Source organism: Mixophyes fleayi, chromosome 8 (genome assembly GCF_038048845.1).
Source record: "Mixophyes fleayi isolate aMixFle1 chromosome 8, aMixFle1.hap1, whole genome shotgun sequence".
NCBI classification, from domain to species: Eukaryota; Metazoa; Chordata; class Amphibia; order Anura; family Limnodynastidae; genus Mixophyes; species Mixophyes fleayi.
The window spans coordinates 99,900,416-99,921,453 of record NC_134409.1 but is presented as its reverse complement, the minus strand read 5'-3'; the positions used below and the strand labels follow the sequence as shown (position 1 = coordinate 99,921,453).

Sequence of the window (21,038 nt, the reverse complement as noted above, 5' to 3'; positions counted from 1 at the left end):
CTGCTCCTGTGCGTGATGTTACTCCTTCACCGTCTGAGGAGGTAGCGATATCTTCACTGGTGGCTGCAGGCAGAAGAAATATCACATATATTTCACATGAAAGAAATGAGGGAAAAGGTTCCGAACATATGAGGAAAATAGGCTTTGTCTGTAATCAGAGATAATATCCTCTTTTTTTAGCGTATTCTTCTTTCCTTTAGTATAAGCACAACTGAACCTGACTATAAATAATATAACCAGTTACAGCAGTGACATTATGTGTGCATGGAGCCATTGCTCTTTCACTTCTGTAGAATATGTGGTATTAAATGACCATTATATGGCAACACAATATAATGACAGCACCTCTACCCATTAAAGGATGTAATCTGTATTTCTCATGGTTCACCCACTCTAATGAGGGAGATATTATCAGCAGGGGGTGAATATGATGTGTGTCCTGTACTTTTATATGTCTACAATTACATACTTAATTATGTATTGATAAAGATTATAGAAGCCAATTTTCCATCTAGAGATTCACACAAATAGATTTAATAGTAAGCCATTAACAATAGGAACTGGATTCTCTGTTCAATACTCTCTTCCCCCACCTCATATGGTGTGAGGCAAGTCTTTATCCAAACTGTGTGAGTGCTTAAACCTGTTTTTGGCGTGAGAAGCAGCTTGCATTTACATATAAAATGCTGTTAGCCACACCACTCACAATGGGCCTGATTCATCAAGGGTTGTATCTGCCAAATTTGAGTGCATCAAATGCAAAATCACTCTGCACATGCCCAGATGCAGCAGATATGACCATGAATGCAATCCTGTATGCTGACAAGCAGAAGGGACAATTACTACTTTGCCATAAGAATGGTATCTACACTCTATCAGAAATAGACTTTATTATTTTTTTTTTTTGCTTATTAGAGAGTGTGTATAGGTATTTTGCATCAGGACTTGTTTATTATATACTAGCTTACCGGTTACAAAAAGATTTTGCAATTATCTCAGGACTTTGTTTACACCCAGCATCCCATGACATTTACTGTCTACCATGTTGTGATATGTTTATTGGCAGATATGTTATGCTGATTTATGAGGTTTTACACTTTGTCAGTTTTATTAAACCATTTAGGACCCCACTATCAGGAGCCTTGGGAACTTCTTGCATTCTGTCTCACTTAGGAGGGTTGGAACCCCCCTCCTCCCATCCCATAATCTGGCTGCCATCATACACGCTGTCTCTGGAAGCGCAGAAACCTTTATCTTTTTTACACTTACTACTGCCTGATACATTGGGGAGTGACCTGGACGGGGAACAAGGGATCTGCTGTATTCAATGTACAGTGGGGGCGTACCAAACTCAAGTGCATTCAGCTATAGTCGTAGCAAGCTCTGTGGGCATCAGAGTAACCTAATTTTCGACGGTATCCCTTACTCCAGCTCTGGGGCTACTCCAAGTTTGGGTAGGGTGGCATTGCAATCCACTGGCTATATATAGTGTAAAAAGTAGATTAAAAAAATAAAATGAGTGTAGTCCCCCCTCCAAATGCTGTTAAACCAAGTGCTGCTAGCCTACTGCTGGCTGCCACAAATTCAGGGAAGGAAAAAAGTGTGGGGTCCCCCCTGAGTTTATAAAAACCAGCACTAGGCAAACCAGTCGGAGACCCACTGATATTACTAAAGTCAGCACCAGCAAACCAGCCAGGGTTGTTGCTCTCTAGCAGGGGCCATAATGACAAACCCCAGCTGCGTTTGCCCCTACTATAGTTTTAACAAGCCTGGCTGATTTGCTAGTGCTAGCTTTAGTAATAGTGGTAGCACCAAATGCTCCCCCCCTGATTTTGTGGCAACCAGCAGCAGGCTGGTAGCAATAGGGTTAATAGCATTAGAAGGGGGGACCCCATGCATTTTTTTTTTATCTATTTGTAGAACTGGTGGGTTGGGTGGCTCAACTTAGACCAGCTACCGGACCCGCAGCGTACTGCAGGCGCTGACAGGTACATATGTATCTGCAGAGCCCTGTGTTGTAGAGCAACCCTGTGCCCAAATTCAACAGGGCACGGATCTTCAGATCCATGCATTGATGGATTCGGGAGCACGCTAAGCCTAAATACATGTAGGGAATACTGAGCGGGGGTTACGCTCACTATACGTGCCTTGATGAATCAGGTACAAGGTGTGTGGTGTGTACATATAACATGAATGTAATAGACTTTCAATTTCCACAGATTGTGCTATTTGTTTTATAATCTCATAACACATTGGAGGAAGGTCCCTTAGTATACTCTCAATCACTGGACCTAAACATGTTGGCAAGAATAAGGATTTAATGGAGACTGTAAGTTTAATATAAGGCAGTTTATAATGTGAAACTGTGTGCTAGTGTTGAAGTAATGCAGTTTGGTCAGTTTATGTTAGGATATGGATGAGATTACAGAGTTTGTACTAGTTATAATGTGAAACTGAAGTAGTGAAGTTTGAATGGAAAACTTATAGGGATCTTTGTGATTGTATGTGAATGGAACTACATGAATTATAGTGTCAAGAGAAAAGTTTAACAAGATGGCGGAGGTCATGCAGTGTCTGAACCTATAATGTTATTAAGAGACATCCTCCCCTACATACATGTACATGAAGTGTGATATAAATGGTATAAGTGCATATGTGAGAAACTGTTTGGGATAAGTGGAATGAAAAAGTATTAGAATAAATTGATCTGGTTCATGTATAATGAATGTGAGTGGTATGGGACATAAATGGTATCTGAGGTTTATAGTGTTGTGAACTTCCTGTGATATATATATACATATATATATTACACCTCTTGTTACACACTGAAATGTGATGTATTGTGTTAATATATCTATGCTAATAAAGTAAATGTAACTTGTTGATGTTGTATAATATACTTCGCTAATACGCTGTTTTATTTTATGTATAAAACTGTTGCAAATAGAATGATAATTAGATTACAAAACATTTTATATGAAACTACATCTTGTGTGCAGTCTTTCCTGATAAAATAAACATAAGTTAATGATATAAATATTGGTCCTGCAGATTTAAAGCAGAATACAAATTGTATTCCTTGTGTTAAACCTGAAGTACCTTTGCAAAAAGTTTACTGATGGTAATATTTATACATATTTCTACATAAGTTATTAAATGGTCATTAGCATATTTGCCAGACTATTATTTTCTTCCCCTTTACCTTGTATACATTTCAGCTCTGCACACTTACTTTGCCGGGTATGTATGGGGGTTGTACACGAAGAGCTTCTAGCTCCTCCCAATCAATGTCCCGGAAGAACGGATGTTGTCGAATTAAACCGTTCAAACCCAGACGTTTCTGAGGATCGTTGCACAGGAGCTAAAAATATCAATAAGAACATAATTAAAGGATCCCTTATATCTACATATCTGAGAACAATGTAATTCAGTAATATGTTTTCAGAGGATGTGAATCTAGTTTAGGACAAATGTAGGATAAAATATTTCAGTTATAAAGTGAATCCTGTAGCACTGATTGATCTGGATTGGAGTTGGTTTGAGCCATAAATTATTTACGTGCGTCAGAAAAGTGGAACCAATAAAAGTAATCTGACATATGTAATACTGATAGTTTCTCCATATATATTTCTTTTTTTTCTTTTTTGCTTTACAGAACAGTAATGCAGGCACTCATTTGCACCATATAAACCTCAAATATATGCAACAGCTCAGATACCTACATCTAACATGGATGTAATAGACTTTCAATTGCTACAGTGCTATTTACAATATAGTACTGTGTCCGTATTATGTATAATACACATTGATGCTCAGATACTGCAGATTACACAGTATATGTATAATGTGTGTCTAATCCACATGTATATAATGTGGGCTGGAGTATCTGCACTGAGAGAAATGATTATTGATATAGAGCTGTACAATAAAATCATTGTATATGGTCATATTTGCATTGGCTGATCCATCACACAGTTACTAATTATTTCACTATCAGGAAGTAAAGATGTATTTGCAGTGTGAGTATTGGTATAAATTCAGATACACAGAGGATCTCTATGACCTTGTTCCCCCACAGGAGGATTTTGTATCAGTGTATAGGGGGGGGAATACCACCACCCACAGGAAAAATTGGGGAGCTACACAACACCACCACCAACTGTTACATACACACCCCTTTAATATGAACCTTACGTATTCTCAGTAACATGCCCAATGCCTGCAGAGCGTGAAGGGGAAATACATGACGTCACTTCCGTTACACAGTGTCAGCTCCCCTAATGTTTTTTTCTAAGTGTTGGCAAAGAAATGTCATTTCAATAACAGATGCTGACCAATGGGACACAAAATTGATGGATTCTTTGTATCTAGTACTGTATACTAAGTATGTATTCTCACTCACCTCCTCAATGATGTCCCTTGTTGTAAGACTGAGGTTGAAGCCTGGCAAAGCCGAGAGCTCACAGAAGAACTGGGACTCTCCAGTTGTCATTTGGAACAGTACAACACCAAAGGAGAACCAGTCTACCCCGGTGTTGTACGTCTGTCCTAAGAGCATCTGCAGATAAGATGGAAACAGATCATTAGATTAGACTGTTTAATAAACAGGAACATATACAACTGGTCAGTGATCACTGCACAATGGTCACATACAGATACACACAGGGAAAACAGTGCATGATACTGTGTGGAAGTAAATTGGTAAGTACAAATATATGTGTTTAAATCCCCCTCCAAATACTTGTACTACCATAGAAATGTAATGTATGGAAAGACTGCAGTGCTTGTAGTGTATACACATTTAAGCCCGGTGCTAAACTTGGGCAATTTGAATATTGCACCCACTACATGGTAATGATGGCTCACCGAGTGCTGACCCCAAAATGACAGGAGGTAAATATGGAGGAATGAGTGGAAATGTGTCAGTCTTTACTCCATATTTGTCTTAGCATATAGACCCCATATATATGAATAGAACTAATATACTAAACACCTCACCTCTGGGGCAATATAGCCGCGTGTTCCTGCATATCCGGTGGCCCCTTCGGTCTTATTTACAGCCAGCCCAAAGTCAGCAATCTTAATGTGGCCGGCTCCATCAATCAGGATGTTCTCTGGTTTTAGATCTCTGTAACAATGACATTTATAATTTGTTTTTCCTCTTTATGTGTTTGAGCATAGACAATATAAATTCTAAGTATCATAAATAACTAAGCCTCATTTACAGATGTCGAAACGCGAACCTCCCACAGCACAAATGCCTTTTGCACCTGGCTGGATTAGGGTATTCCTCTGTATTGTTCATGTGTGCACAGAATGTGCCCTCCCTGTAATATAGTCACCTGTACTTATATAATTATACAGTATACAGCGGCTGAATCAGGCCGCCCTAGGCTAATATTCTCATATCACCCCCTAATCTATGACACCAGGGTAATGGTAGAAACAAGCACGTCCTTAATTTAAATCCAGCTTCCTTCACCAGCCCCCACAACCAATGTTTACTTTACATATTCTCGAACCTCAGCTCGACTTGGCTTTTTAAATGTGTTGTGGCAATCTTTGTCACGCATTTCATTAAAATCAGTAGTGACAGAGTTGTGAACGAGTGTTACTGAGGGTGAAGGGATGAAGGTGGAGGTGGTGAGGGGGATGTTGCAGCTGTCATCATACTTGTCTCTCCTACTATCCTCAGTGCCAGTGCCGGCTCCAGAGCAGGATGATAGGGACGATCCCCTCACCCGCTAGCCGGTGGTAGTCACTTACGTGACTATCACTACACGGACAAAGACTTACCCGACTTCATAAGGCAGAATCCGGGAATCACGATAGTATGTTAACAGCGAAGGTTTCAAATCACTACTTGGCACAATTGCGAACAATGCAAAAGCCGGCAGACAGAAAGTCATGTGACTTTCTTGGAGTATACTATTATTAAGGGTGTTAAATGACTAAAGCAAGGAGCCGCCGAAAGGACAATATCTAACACCAGTCCACCTTGTACTTTGTCCATCCGGGGCTCCCTGCTTTACTCATTTAACAACCCTAAGATTAGTATACTCCAAGAAAGTCACATGACTTTCTGTCTGCCGGCTTCTGCATTGTTTGCAATTGTGCCAAGTAGTGATTTGCAACCTTCGCTGTTAACATACTATCGTCATTCCAGGATTTTGCCTTCTAAAGTCGGGTAACTCGTTGTCGCTGTAGTAGTAGTCGGAGACACGTACCCAACCCCCGCTAGCATGGGCAGGCTGTCTGCGGACGCATACAGTGTACATGTGCCTGTCCAGCCACTCAGTGATGGAGAGGGGAGGGTTCTACTAAATCGCCCGGCCACCCTAAAACAAATGTAGAACCGCCCCGATCAAGTGCCTACCAGCTGATGACTGATTGAATGTCTTTGCCATGGGAATGCATCAAGATTTAAAGCTTACTACAGGATTTTTCATGTTTTCTTTTTACTTTGAAGAACAACTATTCTCTTATATTTTAAAAAAAATATCTTTATACCTCTCCCTGTCACAATTTTGCACCCCCAAAAAGCCTTGCACCCTTGGATAATTGGATTATCAGGCCCTGTTAGTATAGGACAACCAACTTTAAGGCGCCACATGAACAGTTTAACATACAAATCAATAGCACAAATGTCACTTTCCTGCATATTTGTATTGATTGGAATACTAGTATTAAATGAACATGATTGCAAAAAGAATCATAATACTAACATATAGCACTTAATACATTGCTAACTGTTGTGTGTTTTATAAAGTTTCAAAATTAATCGAATTAACGACTCCAGGAATGGGAAGGAAATTGCCCTTTTAATAATTAATCTGTTCTATATATTCTGTACTCTTTCTTCTGTTAAGTTACATGTAATAAAAAGTGTGACATTTATTGAGGTGACAAATCTAAGGGTCTATATACTATTCCACAGCGGTAATACTCAGTATGTTTTAATGCACAACTCAGCGATACATAATGTAGTACCACTGATAGTCACTATGGTGGGGCTGCTCAGGGAGCCTCAGCAAAGAGCCCCCTCCTACACAAACTGATCTTACTGTTCACCAGCAGCTTTCTCTGGATTTTTGGCCTATTGCAGTTTGTTAAATAGACCCCTAAGACTGGATGCAATAAACTCTTGAAATGAAAAAGCCTCCAGGAAATAGTGAATCGTGTTCAGGAGAGTTTTAAACAAATCATTTCCCATTGTAAGAGCCGCCATTTCTGGGAAGGTCATGTACATGGTAATGCCAGTAGTAAGATTTCTACTCTGTTTATTATAATGAGGAAATAAATGTAGATACCGATGTATGAAGCCCTTCAAATGGAGATGCTGGAGGCCGGAGACCATTTCCGCTGCGTAGAATCTGTTAAGGAAGAAATGTGAAATGTAAAATGTAAAATGACTGTAAAGTCCCAGATCCTGTATTACGTGAGAATTTCTTGCATGCAGAATTAGTTGTGTACATGGAATGTATAGTTACAGGGCAATTGGGGAGATTTTTACAATCTGGAGGACTGTTGTACAAATGTGTAATCTCTCTACATCCATTATTATATGTCTCTAACTTACACCTACTGGTTTTATTATTCTCACACATAGAAGTTGTTCAAGGGAAAGGGAAAATGTTGATAAAATCATTTGGGTCCAGTGCAGGTAAAAGTACTGAGGGCACAGTGCAAATCAACTCAGTACAGTACAGCTAATGTCATATTTTAGGAAAATAAGACACAGTTTTAAACCTCCAAATAAGGTCTTAAAATGAAGCTTGTGTTTTTATGGTCTGAATGTACAAGGCCGCCAATGTATAGTTACTATAGCGCAAGCTGCTTGCTTTCTCCTACTATAGCCAATTCATTTAAACAACTATTCTGCCACTACATGTAGTACTATAATGTATCTCATTCTCCATACTGTGATCTCCTGTCTCTCAGATTTTCACTCACACACAATTACTTTCTGAGGCACACGTCAGCTCATTAATAAGTCTTACGTTGCTGTGCTGATGTCAAGACGGCCTCTTCTATCCAGGAGCTGTTCCAGGTCTCCTCCACAGGCGTACTCCATCACGAAGCACAAAGCGTCCTATCACAGACAGTAGAGATTAGCACAGTTACTATTTACTCTAGCACAGTCTTTCCTTTTACTGCTCTGTGTCTTCAAAATCTACAGTAGGCACAAAACTCTGCACCGCCTTTTACAAAGTGGCAATTAATGTATCTGATTATAAATGGGTGGGGAACTTGGTACCATAGATGCAGCTAAAATATTACATTATAATTACATTACATTATCTGACTTATTTTATATCCAGCTGTGACAATGTAAATGTTTGGAAATAACCCCGAAAAATGTACTAGGCCATCAACACAACCTCCAACATAACAGTGTGGTGTAGACACAGCAAACAAATGTAACACAAAATGAATGTATCCCGGAGCTCATCTGCCGGCTTGTGCACTGTGTGTATATATATGGACACGGTCACATAATACATACATTTGTCCAGGGACATTATACTATCTGATATGTGGTTATAACTTATCTGTTGGTCCTTCCTGTCTGGGACTCATACATTTCGGTATAATAAAACATGTCCTCACTAAGAACAGATTATTAATGTTTCAGACTCTTCATTACATAACGTTTTACATATTCTGCTTCTTAAGCTGCTTGTTCCTCCAAGGCTGCCCCATCAGCTCATGTTGTGGTCATTTAAGTATCACACTTGGATAAAAGTCTCAGTAATATATCATTCTATTTATTTTAAGATAGACTCTTTAATATCTGGGAGGATAGAAATGTGTAACATGAGGACACTATTGTAACTTTTAATTAGCATGTCCTCATGATGGGCCAATTGTCCTGCTGGCTTCTGTCCCTCTCTGCAAAGCCTCCATCCTCATACAGATAACCTGGCGCTCGTTATAAAAGCAGATTGACAAAAGCCGCTCTTGCTCTGCTCTGTGATACGTTTGCTCGCTATATATGGGATCCCCTTTAGAGTAATAGAGAGGGAGCACCACACAATAAAACAAATCATTTAAATCTAATATCCCCAGTTTTCACCAACTACCATTATTATAAATCCTCAGGAAGTCTCCCTCAGGCACAGCGAACAGAATCATAAGAACAGCACAGAGCATTCACCTGACCACAAGGTACATTGTAACATTCAAGGGAATACCTTGGTCCGGAAGGTACGATAGCCGCGGAGTAAGAATGAGCTTCCGCAGGCCTCTTCCAGGACCTTCTTCTCCACCAGGGCTTTCTCCTCTTCTGCTGATGTCATGGCTCTCTTCCTCAAGATCTTAATAGCCACCTCCGTCTTGGTGACTGGTTCAGAGGCCAGCAGTACCTGTATGTGATAGAGAGATATAAATATGTTACAGGATCAGGTGTACAAGTGGCTGCTCCTACATATACGCAGCAGGGACGTATGTGGTGGGACAGAGAGATAAAGAGATGTTACAGGGTCAAGGATACAAGGGACTGCTTAGATATATATATCAGGGAAATAGATAGATAGATAGATAGATAGATAGATAGATAGATAGATAGAGCAGGGCTACAGGTAATGGGATAGAGAGAGATGTTAGAAGCGGCATCCTGAGTATATTTATATATATCTCTATTGAAAACAAATGTACTATTTACAGTCAGTGTTTGTGGTGTGGACCCATTCCATATACTGTATATAAAATCAGTTGTTACTCCTAAATATGACTGCAAGTTGTGAATGACAGCTGGTTGGAGAGTCTGTCCTGAGCCCACTCACAGTCATACTGTTACCTATGAAGAAGACACCAAGCTGGGGGACTCAGTGGCTGGAATAATATCTCCCAACTGACAGAGGTCCTGTGTAGGGAACCCCCCAGTTCTGGTAGTTGAGGAAGGAAGTTTCTGGGACTGAGCTGCTTATAAAGAGTAGTTATTTTATAATGGTTTAAATGATTTTTAATATGTTGTGTAAATCAAATGTAAATAATTGTTATATCATAGTAGTTATTTCTTGGTTATTATCATGTCTCTTTATTCCTGTCTTTATATAGAAAACTCCAACCAGCCCTGGCACAAAATCAAAATCGCACCCACATTTAATAATTAGACCTCCCTACAGCCCCAACATTAAAATAATAGTACTCCCATTTGATAAATAGATCTATTTCCCTCCCTCCAAACAATAACTTAATAGCATTTATGTTTAATATAACCATTTCCAACAACCATCCCCAGCATTAAATAATTAATATTCACATTTAATTAATAGTCTTCCTCCCCAAACTCAGCCCCACATTCAATTAATAGCCCCAAACCACCCCAGCATTACATTAAAGGTCCTGTCACCACATCTTAATTTAATAGACTCCAGTCTATTAAAAAGCCCCACCAAAAAATACAATTGCCCCCCCACCACCCCACAAATAAAATGGAACCCATTACATTTTAAATTCCACCATTAAATTAATAGCTTACCTCCCACCCATGTACTATTAAGATAACCTCCCTCCCTTCCCTCATATCACACAATATATTAAGAACCCCCATTCCCTCACACATAATAGCCCCCCCCTCTGCCCTCCATGACTTTTAACAACCCCACCATCACACATAAAAGCCCCCCACTCTGCCCTCCTTCTCACATAACAGCCAGCCCACGCGGCCCTCCTTCTCACATAACAGCCCCCCACCCTGCCCTCCATCACACTTAACAGCCCCCCCACTCTGCCATCCTTCTCACATAACAGCCCCCCCCTCTGCCCTCCTTCTCACATAACAGCCCCTCCTCTGCCCTCCTTCTCACATAACAGCCCCTCCTCTGCCCTCCTTCTCACATAACAGCCCCCCCACGCGGCCCTCCTTCTCACATAACAGCCCCCCATCCTGCCATCCATCACACTTAACAGCCCCCCACTCTGCCATCCTTCTCACATAACAGCCCCCCCCTCTGCCCTCCTTCTCACATAACAGCCCCTCCTCTGCCCTCCTTCTCACATAACAGCCCCCCCTCTGCCCTCCTTCTCACATAACAACCATTCCTCTGCCCTCCTTCTCACATAACAGCCCCTCCTCTGCCCTCCTTCTCACCTAAAAGCCATTCCTCTGCCCTCCTTCTCACATAACAGCCCCCCACTCTGCCCTCCTCACATAACAGCCTCCCCTCTGTCCTCCTTCTCCATAACAGCCCCCACTCTGCCCTCCTTCTCACATAACAGCCCCCCCTCTGCTCTCCTTCTCACATAACAGCCCCTCCTCTGCCCTCCTTCTCACATAACAGCCCCCACTCTGCCCTCCTTCTCACATAACAGCCCCTCCCTCCTTCCCTCCTCCTCACATAACAGCCCCCCCCCCCTCTGCCCTCCATCACACTTACCTTGTTACAGCTGCAGCTGCTGTGGAGACTCCTCTCTGTACACATGGGACAACACCTGTCATGTGACACGTCCCATGTGACTGCAGCCGCCCACAGAGGTAAGGGGAGGAGGGAGGGACAGAAACAGATCCTCAGGCAGTCACAGTAAGGGAGGTGGCTGGTCCAGGAGGAAGGGCCACACACTGCACCCCCCGCCGCCGCACCCATAGTTCTGGTGGTTGGGGAAGGAAGTTTCTGTGACTGAGCTACTTATAAAGAGTAGTTATTTTATAATGGTTTAATTGATTTTTAATGTGTCGTGTAAATGAAATGTAAATAATTGTTATATCATAGTAGTTATTTCTTGGTTATTATCATGTCTCTTTGTTCCTGTCTTTATATAGACAGAGAGCATCTAGCCAGGTACTAAGTATAAACAGTGACAGGGTGCTACTACCCAATATAATAAAGAAGAGGAGAATCAAAACCTTACAATTAATATGTTTCAAACACGTTGGGCTACAGACATGTATTTCTTCATCATGTTCCCTGCAGAGTTTAGGATGATTTATTGGGTACTTGAGTCACATGTACATAGAGTACTGTATGTAGCCGTCTTACATGTACATTCACCTATAGAACGTTGTCATTTACATGACAGCTAAATCTACCTGACAACATAGTGGCTGGATAATCACATATTTTCTGATCAGTAGAAAATAACAATTACAGTTTTGGTGTTTCCTTATACACAGAATAAATTATAAGTGTGCATATGTATTAAGGCAGAATAGATAACCCATAATAAACATCTCAGAACAAAATAGAATTCATGAAACTTACAACTCCGAAGCCGCCCTGGCCCAATACACGTTGGAAATTGAAACGCTTGTTGCCTGGAGAGACGTTCCCGCGGCTGGCTGACGAAACACCGCTTCCTCCTTGGGGAGTAAAATAAGGGATAGATTATTAATTTATTGTTTAGCAAGGCTGCAAAGGTGATTTTAATTATACCTGAACTGGGTTACTTAGGAACCCTTATTTTTCAAATGATCAATATTGTAATAGCAATACATGATACATATATGACAAAAACAGCATGGTTATATTGTAATCTTCAGCATCTGCTTTATCTATTGTCTTTTTGATTAAATATGTTTTATATATATATATATATATATATATATATATATATATATATATATGTTAAAATATGTATAATTTTACTGCATGTCCCATACAAAACTGTGTAATCTTGGGATTTATTTCCTTTATCAACTTTTTCTTTTTTAACCTTTAAATCAGTATTTGAATAGTATCAGACCACAAACACACACACACCATGTCAGTGTCTGACTACTGTACTAACAGTTCTCATCAGATACCTTAAAGGGGATGATAACCTCAGCAGAATTGTATTATTTGCACAATCAGATGAAAGGTTAGGCAAGACTGGGGTGCCCCTGGCCAAACAGGGAGTCACAGGAATATATGTGTAATGAGTGACCCTCTTCAGCCAAGAATGACGAGCCTCATGGTTGATGGAGTTATACAATACATTGTTATAGGTAACTCCAGACAAGATTTTTGCTGAACCTTTCTGGTCCCAGTTAGTAGTACCAAGGAGGGACCCCCAACATTCAGGAGATTCTCGCTCTGCTCCCCTCAATGTATTATATAAATGATGACATCTAGGAGAAATGTGTCACCAGCTAGATGCAGGATGTGGGAGATATCTGACTGAATGAGTTCCTCACTTGGAGAATATAATGAGGGGCCTGCGGAGAGGACTGTGTATCTAGATTTAATGACAACATTATACAAAAAAGCTGATTGTACCCAATGAGTTAGATTCAGATTAGATGCGCTGGGTTACAGCACCTTTTTGTTGTGCACCAGTCTTCATAAATGTTCCTAAAAATGTTTAATGTAATACTTCATTCATTAATCAATTAATGCATTAAATATTTAATTAATTACATTTGTCAGTGATTTCCACACTACTATTCATCTCACATATTTCATTCATTTACTGTAAGTAACTAAAAAAACAATTAACGTCATTGACTTTTTTTTTTCTTCATTTTAAATATCTGTAATGCCTGAATAACTCTAGTAAGTAACTCTTAAGATATGAAATATGAAGAAATACAATCAATATTGTTTATACTGAAACATTTTCAATATACAAAATTGGCCATGTAAAGTATTATTTAAATATAACAGACATTCAACTACATTTTCGGTTTCATCTATCACTGCTGAGGTTCTACAAGTACTCCTTACTTAAAAAAAACATGTGCCTATAGATACCGCCTTCCCCTCTGTACCTGGTCTTGGCTGATCACCATCTAATTCCTCGGCCTTGCTCTCTTCTCTCTTCCTCTTCTTCTCATGGTCATCCTCAGGACTTGTCCTCTTCTTCTTCGGCTCCGCTGTCTCTTTCTTCTGTCCCTTTCTGCTCCTCTTCCTTCCTTCCATCTTCTTGTTCTCCTCCGATAGCTTCTGCTTCACTCCACCAGACTCCATTAAAGTTGAGTTGTGACTTATAACTGCCGCTCACAACTCTGAAAATAAACATCTCCGTTGCCATGACTACAGGTACGTGATATCAGCAGGAGGATGGAATCCTGTGATGTCACCGGTCTCACAGCTCCCTGTATACACTGTAATGTATTTATTATGAGGGAGGATCTGTGATTTGATGGGTAGAGGAATTTGTGGATGGATTTTATTTTATGTATAAAGATTTAGTCAATGTAATTTACAAAGTATAAATTGGAAGTGGTTTCTCGATGCCCAACTTTTATCCACTAGGCCATAATGTTACTCACTATGTCAAATATGTTTCAATGTCTGGTTCTCTCACTGTTTTTTACAAGAGGTACCTATCAATGGGAAACTCTTTATAACCCCCTTTTAATAAGCAATTGCCATTGAGTTTTTATCTGTGTGCATTACACAATCGGTCAGAGTGTTAAGGAAAAACAGACTAACTTAACTCACTGATCCTCCACCTAACCATGCTCTGGTCTATATTATTACAGTGGATGGTACATTATTTGGTCTCAAAATTATTAAAAAAAAGTGTCATATTGTCTTAATCAATGTAACATTTGGCTCAGATCTAGTGACTCAGCAACCCTTACAATGGGCTGCTCAGCTAACCTATGAACCTCCAATACTTTAAAGATAAGACACTTTTGCAGTTTATATAAATAAAGATTAAAGCCTGGTCCAAATTACCACTCTGAGTACATGTTAGCCTAGGAAAATGTTTTATTACTACTCATCCTGTATGTCATTCAAAAATCTGCAAAATACCATCCACATACTTTATTTTTATTGAAATCATCTTTCATCTATCATTTTTTTTAGAAAACACAACAAATCAAATTATACTGGTGTCATAAGCAATTCCCCTCTGAAGAAGACCCAGATTAGCTTTTATAGTAAAAGAAAAAGTGTATGTGTTTGTTTCAGTTGTAACTCACAGCTCCAGTTAGCAGAAATAAACAGTTACTGTAAAAAAAATGAATATAATTTTCTGACCTACTGGGGGGCACTGTATTAAAAATAACTTAAAGGTAAAAGAAAATAAATTGAGATAAAAAATTGTCAAAATAAAACCACCCTCTCCTTTGTATCGCTATTTCTCCCCCTAACATAGAGGAATGACACAGATTGGGTCTTATGTAGAGTTGGACAAAATTTTACACTTGCAATGTAAATGTAAATAGTGTCTCCTAATCTACTATGTATTCCAAGTCACACCTACATATTCGTTATATACCATTAAAGCATATCTTACTTTAAAAGCACAGGACACACTTTAAGTATATCAAACCTGACAGCCCGTAAGACCGTCAAACATTTTTTTAAAAAAATTGTGTCTCCCCTAATTTACAAGCACCAGCACAAGGCTGTGCCAGCCAGGGCTGGTGGCAATATAGCAGGGAAATCCTCAGTGTGGGTTCCCAATACCATAGAGACAAACCAGCCATAGGGTGATCAGCAAGGGCCTGGATTCCATAGGGGGACTGGGCATGCATAAAATGATGTGGCCCCCAACCCTTATATTTACTCAGCGCACTGGGACTTATAGGGACCCAGGGAAAATGTCAATAATACACACACACACACCATTTCAATAACAAAGCCCATGTACTTGAAATAAAAATACCTCTACAATGCACTGGGACCTTTGCTACCATGTACACACAACTGTCATCACTAGTAATCGGCACTTACACCAAACCTGTGGCTGGTAAGTGATACATTATAAAACAACATGTACTTTTGAGATGCCCATAGCTTGAATTGGACGTTGCTGCGCTCACTAGCGTATGCGCCAGTTCCCGGCATACGCAGTGTGATTTTTACACAAAATACGGCACATATCAGCATTTATGTTTCTTAATGAATCAGACCTAATATCTGTGGATATAACTCACTTAGCTTAACATGTAATAGATACATATTGCAATCTTCAACATCTGTTTTTTCTAATTGCTTTTAATTAAATACATGTTTAGGTACATGATTGTAGCATGTAATTGAAAGAACAATTTGCAACCATGTGAAAGCATATAGTACAGTTTATATACCCTACCAACATTTATATAATAATAATGTCCTCATCACATCTATATATACAGTGCTGTTTATATTCATTTTCCAAACTGAACTAAAAAAAGACCATTGAAATATGATTGGTTACTATGGGTTACAGCACCTTTAGGTTATGTACCTGTCTTCATAAATGTTCCCCTAAATATTGATTGTACTGGTTCATTGATTGTTTTTGCCTTTTAAATATCTTTAATACCTGAATAACCATAGCAACACTTAATATTTGGAACATGGAAAAATCCCTCAAAATAGTTTATACTGTAACATTTTCAATATACAAAATTACCCATGTAAAGTATTATTTAAATATACCAGACATGCAACTACATTTTCGGTCTTTCTGTTACTGCTGGTAATTCGTTACAATAAGATACACACCGCCCTGAGTGTAGTCACAACCCCCTTATATTACTTCTAATAATTCATCAAAGTAATATATATAAATAATTATATATATAGGGGGAGGCGGTGCACCCACACATGACAACAATTTAAAAAAAAGGTATAGGAAAAGAAAATGTGTGTACATGGGGCACTCCATGGCTTACACATTTCCCACATATAAAACATGCATTTCTGCTTTATTGGTATACATTAAAAATAAAATGTAAAATGATTGTTTTTCTGCAATTAGCTAGTGAAAAATTAAAAAGGAATTATGAAGATAGAAATCCAAAACAAACCTATTAAAGTAGCAGCCAATAGCTGTCAAACCACGTCACTACTACTTAAATAATACATATGACCATATAATAAAGGTACTTTAAACCCTCAAAATTCCTTTATTATATATTCATTGCCAATATTATAACAAATAACAGACACTTAACAAAAATATGATAAATAAACAGCAAATAAGGATTATCAGTCAACTATATGTTATTTAAGGAGTAGTGACGTGGTTTGGCAGCTATTGGCTGCTATTTTAACAGTTATTTTTTTGGGGATTTCTAGTTTCATAATTCCTTTATAATATATTTGCTAGCTAATTGGATTGCAGAAAAACAACCCTTTTACATTTTATTTTTATTGTATACCAATAAAGCAGAAATGCATGTTTTAAATGTGGGAGATTTGAAAGCCATGGAGAGCCCCTTGCACACACATTTTCTTTTCTTTTTCTTTTTTGGGGGTTCTTAATTAGGTTACCTACCTTTAATAACTACTAATTGGGTCAGTGGTCAGGGAACTGGGGTAAATTACCCCAAATGGGGTAAAAATGAAATTCCTGGGGGTAATGCTGCCGATTCACATGCTGTCAGTTGGATTGTAGACCCCTTTAAATGTAAAATTGCTGTTGAACCAGAAGAGCCTCAAGGGTTGACAGAGGCACTTCTTGAGCTTCGATGCAATAATGAAGCACTTATTGCATTTGAAAACAATGCAGATCTGTCATATTTTTGGATGTCAACAGCTGCAAAGGCATTCAAAATTGCACATGAGGAGGCCGTTCAAAAGTTGCTGCCTTTTGCAACAACCTACCTTTGCGAACAAGGATTCTCCACTCAAACGAGCATAAAAACAAAGCAGAGAAAACGACTGGACGCTGAAGACTGTATCCAAATTGCTCTGACATGAAAATGCCCCAATATTGATGCTCTCGTATAAAAAATGAAGCAACATCATTTCTCTAAAACCTGAAGTTTTGAAGTTGAAGCTTTTAAAGACATTTTTAATAGATTCGATAAAATTTTGAATTCCAATAATTAATAATATATGATTTCCTTCCTTTCAAATCAAGGGGGTAATGTTGGCGTATCTAAATATATTTGGGGGTAAAACGTAAAAAAGTTCCCTGACCCCTGCTCTAGCCCCTACCATACAATACCAATTCTGGCCTATTATAGCAGGGGGTAGGGTCAGGAAGACACAATTAGCCCCACCCACATCACCAATGAAGTGGGGAGGATTCGCGAGGTTGCCCTGCCATCCCAGGAGTCCGGGAGAGCTCCATAAAATTCATGAGTCTTCCGGACATTCAGGAGAGTAGGCAACTATGGTATTATGTGGGTATTATGTGGGAGGAATGAAGAGTTGATACAAACACAGGCAATGGCCCACAGCTCATATTAAATATATCAGCTATGAGGAAGAGCTGCTGCAAATCCTCTAATGGGATACAATTGAGGGCACAAATGTGCAGGACACTAACAGACCTCCATAACAGCAACAGGCTGGTAAAATATAGCTATGAATTTACCCATAAATGTGTTTAAAGTTTTTTTTTGTTTTTTTTAAAAAATCAGATTGCATGATAAATGTGGACAAGTCAATGCAAACAGGCTACCACATGAAAGTATGTGAATAGTAGGTTCGGGTTACAGAGGATTAATAACAGGTGACACTTAGGCAGTCTAACAAATGTATAGTTTATTTGATGTAAAGACTATAACATAAAGAAGTAATATAATGCAAAGCGTAATATGATACAGAGAGAAGATAAAATACGAAGTATAAATATAAGAAATACTTAACTGGTGCCAATACATTGTTCCAGTAGATATGTTTAATCACAGATTATCCTAGGGCTCCATCTTTCTCACAGTCTCTGATGGCATGTTATCTCGAGAGCTAGGATGAACAAACTGGTACAACTAAACAGGGTACTTGGCATTTCTGCAGTGATCCAAGCTGAAGCAGGGTTATGTCGCAGTTACTTTGCTTTGATTGACCAGGACCTTGAAATCATTTGCATTTAAGGTATAGACTTTCTATTGGTATAATACTGATAAGAAGTTCATATATGAGCAGTAGGCACAATGACACCACCCTAGCTGAGACATATCTGGTATGTGTCCTTGATTATATAAGCTTTGCAAAATCACTGGTTATATAAGCATTTAAAGTAATACGCACATGAAAGTACAAACAACAAAATGGGGTTTCAGCAGTCATTTTGTTAGACCTTCCACACTGGTCAAAACACAAAATTCCTTCTAAATATCCTTATCAAAATATGTAATTAAAATTCTGGGGTACATAAATAAAATTATAAATTTAACATGAAAGCTAACTCCCCTGTGTTATTTCATTTGTTATCTTAATCCGCAATTAATCTTGGGTGACACCATGGCTGCATGCACTGTCCATCATCTTGTTTTTCATAAAAATACTTATAGCATGATTTTTGGGGATTCCTCCACTTGGTCGATAGATAGCGCCACTAATTCCGCAGCACTGTGTAGAGAATATTTGCCATTCACATCAGTCCCTGCCCCATTGAAACTTAAAATCCAAATTCCCAAACACATACTGATTAATTTTGTCAGCAGCCAATTATTTTACCAGTATGTTTTTTGGAATATGAGAGGAAACCAGAGCACCCAAGGGAAACCAACGTAAAATACAAACTCCACAAAGATAAGGTCCTGCTATAGTATGGGTATGGCATCCATGACCAGAAAGTCCCCGGTATACACAGGTGTATAGCACAAGTTGTGTGTGGAGTGGACACTGGTGGTGGTGCAGTGCAAAGTCATAATAGATATCGTTGGGTGCCAGATCATCTCATAAAATGAAATTAACATTTTTATTGACACCTCTCTTGAACAATAAGATTAACAGTTGCAATGAATCACAATACACAAATGCCAAACTACTCCAGCAGATATCATAACTGTTATTCTCACATGTTCTCGAAATGCCTCCAGCACATTACTTCAGCAGATGTTAACACTATTAAATACTTCCTGGAGATGTTAACGCTATTAAATACTATTTACTACTATTAAATACCTCCTCTCTCCACCTACACTGTGCTTAATTAATACAACTGCCAATAATAACACAATTGCATACCCGATGTCGCTGGGTGCAGTAGTTCCACACATTCTGACTTTGTACTCACTCTCATATACCAAACAATAGATACAATGGATGCACTTATCCCCATAACTAGGGGTTTTCTCCTATTCAACATCCCGCTATCCAACGATTATCCTTGTCTTGGTATATACCTCCCTGTTCACAGTGACCCTCTTACTTACAGTCCCTCTGTTACTGTCCACATTGAACATTCCATTATCCAGGGATCCTTGTGTAATTGGGAACCACACTGCTAATGTGCATATAAATTAGAGATGGGCGGGCTCGGTTCCCCGAGAACCAAACCCACCCGAACTTTGGGTATCCGAGTACCGAGCCGAGTAGGCTCAGTACTCTCCCGCCCGCTCAGAATCCAAATCGATCAATAGCTTTAATACTTTTTAAAATGTAGCCCCTCAAACCCCCTTTTCACAGATTTAACATGGTTGGACGCTGTTTATTAGACTCAACCTTATTATTAAAACTATATATATATATATATATATATATATATATACCAAAAGTGCATACAAATATATTTATGTCAGCCTGCAAAGGTTTTGACAAATAATCAGGGTCCCATGCACACAGCGTTTAAACACCAGGGTCCCACGCACACTAAGTTTAAACACTAGGGTCCCACTTACATAGAGCTAAGACATCAGTTACAGGCCATGCAAGAGAAATACAAAGATTTAGAGAAAGCAAGTTTCGTGCAGCAAACTGACACACAGAAAGAGAAAAATTGACAGTCATAGGCACTAAGGATAGTTGCACCCATCATGTTAGACAGGTGCGGGCGCACTCAAGTCTCAGCACTGGTAAGGGGTCACCAGTACTAGAGATGGGCGGGCTCGGTTCCCTGAGAACCGAACCCACCCGAACTTTGGGTATCCGAGTACTGAACCGAGTGGCAAGGTGTTGTCAAACTACACAGTGTTTCGAAATCAGTCCAAAAAACACACACCAAAAAAAAATTTACTGTGTTGAAACGAAAAAGAAGTGTAACTGAGGAAAAGTTAAGTGTCAATAAAAAAAAATTGCCAACATGCGATTCTACACACGCAGTGGCAAAGAGAGAATGAGGCCTTCGCCTTTCTCTATTAGTGGCAGATCCAAAAATGTTACCTAGCCTACAAGTGGTGCACAACTACTGTTATGCGTCAAACCCGAGCTGCAAGATAACACTAAGGCATTAGAGGATAATGTATGCTCTGATTCACAAATTACACCAATCCCTGT

General features: G+C 39.2%; 1 protein-coding gene across 1 annotated transcript; it reads right to left on the bottom strand.

The window, feature by feature from the left end:
* Positions 1–18: 18 nt before the first annotated feature.
* Positions 19–11,433, bottom strand: LOC142100258 (protein kinase C theta type-like). Its single transcript, XM_075184188.1, has 7 exons — positions 11,382–11,433; positions 8,001–8,092; positions 7,311–7,373; positions 4,999–5,128; positions 4,403–4,558; positions 3,233–3,361; positions 19–63 (listed from the first exon to the last, which is right to left on the bottom strand). Exons 1-7 carry the CDS (start codon positions 11,424–11,426, stop codon positions 19–21), a joined length of 660 nt encoding a protein of 219 aa, XP_075040289.1. The 5' UTR covers positions 11,427–11,433.
* Positions 11,434–21,038: the final 9,605 nt, after the last annotated feature.

Bases quoted from the DNA above. Each gene is read 5' to 3' on its own strand.
- LOC142100258 (XM_075184188.1), bottom strand. From the start codon at position 11,426: ATGTGTACAGAGAGGAGTCTCCACAGCAGCTGCAGCTGTAACAAG. The intron at 4,559-4,998 runs GTGAGGTGTTTA...TCTTATCTGCAG, and splicing joins GCGGCTATATTGCCCCAGAG to ATGCTCTTAGGACAGACGTA. The intron at 3,362-4,402 runs GTGAGTGAGAAT...TGATATTTTTAG, and splicing joins CAAGGGACATCATTGAGGAG to CTCCTGTGCAACGATCCTCA.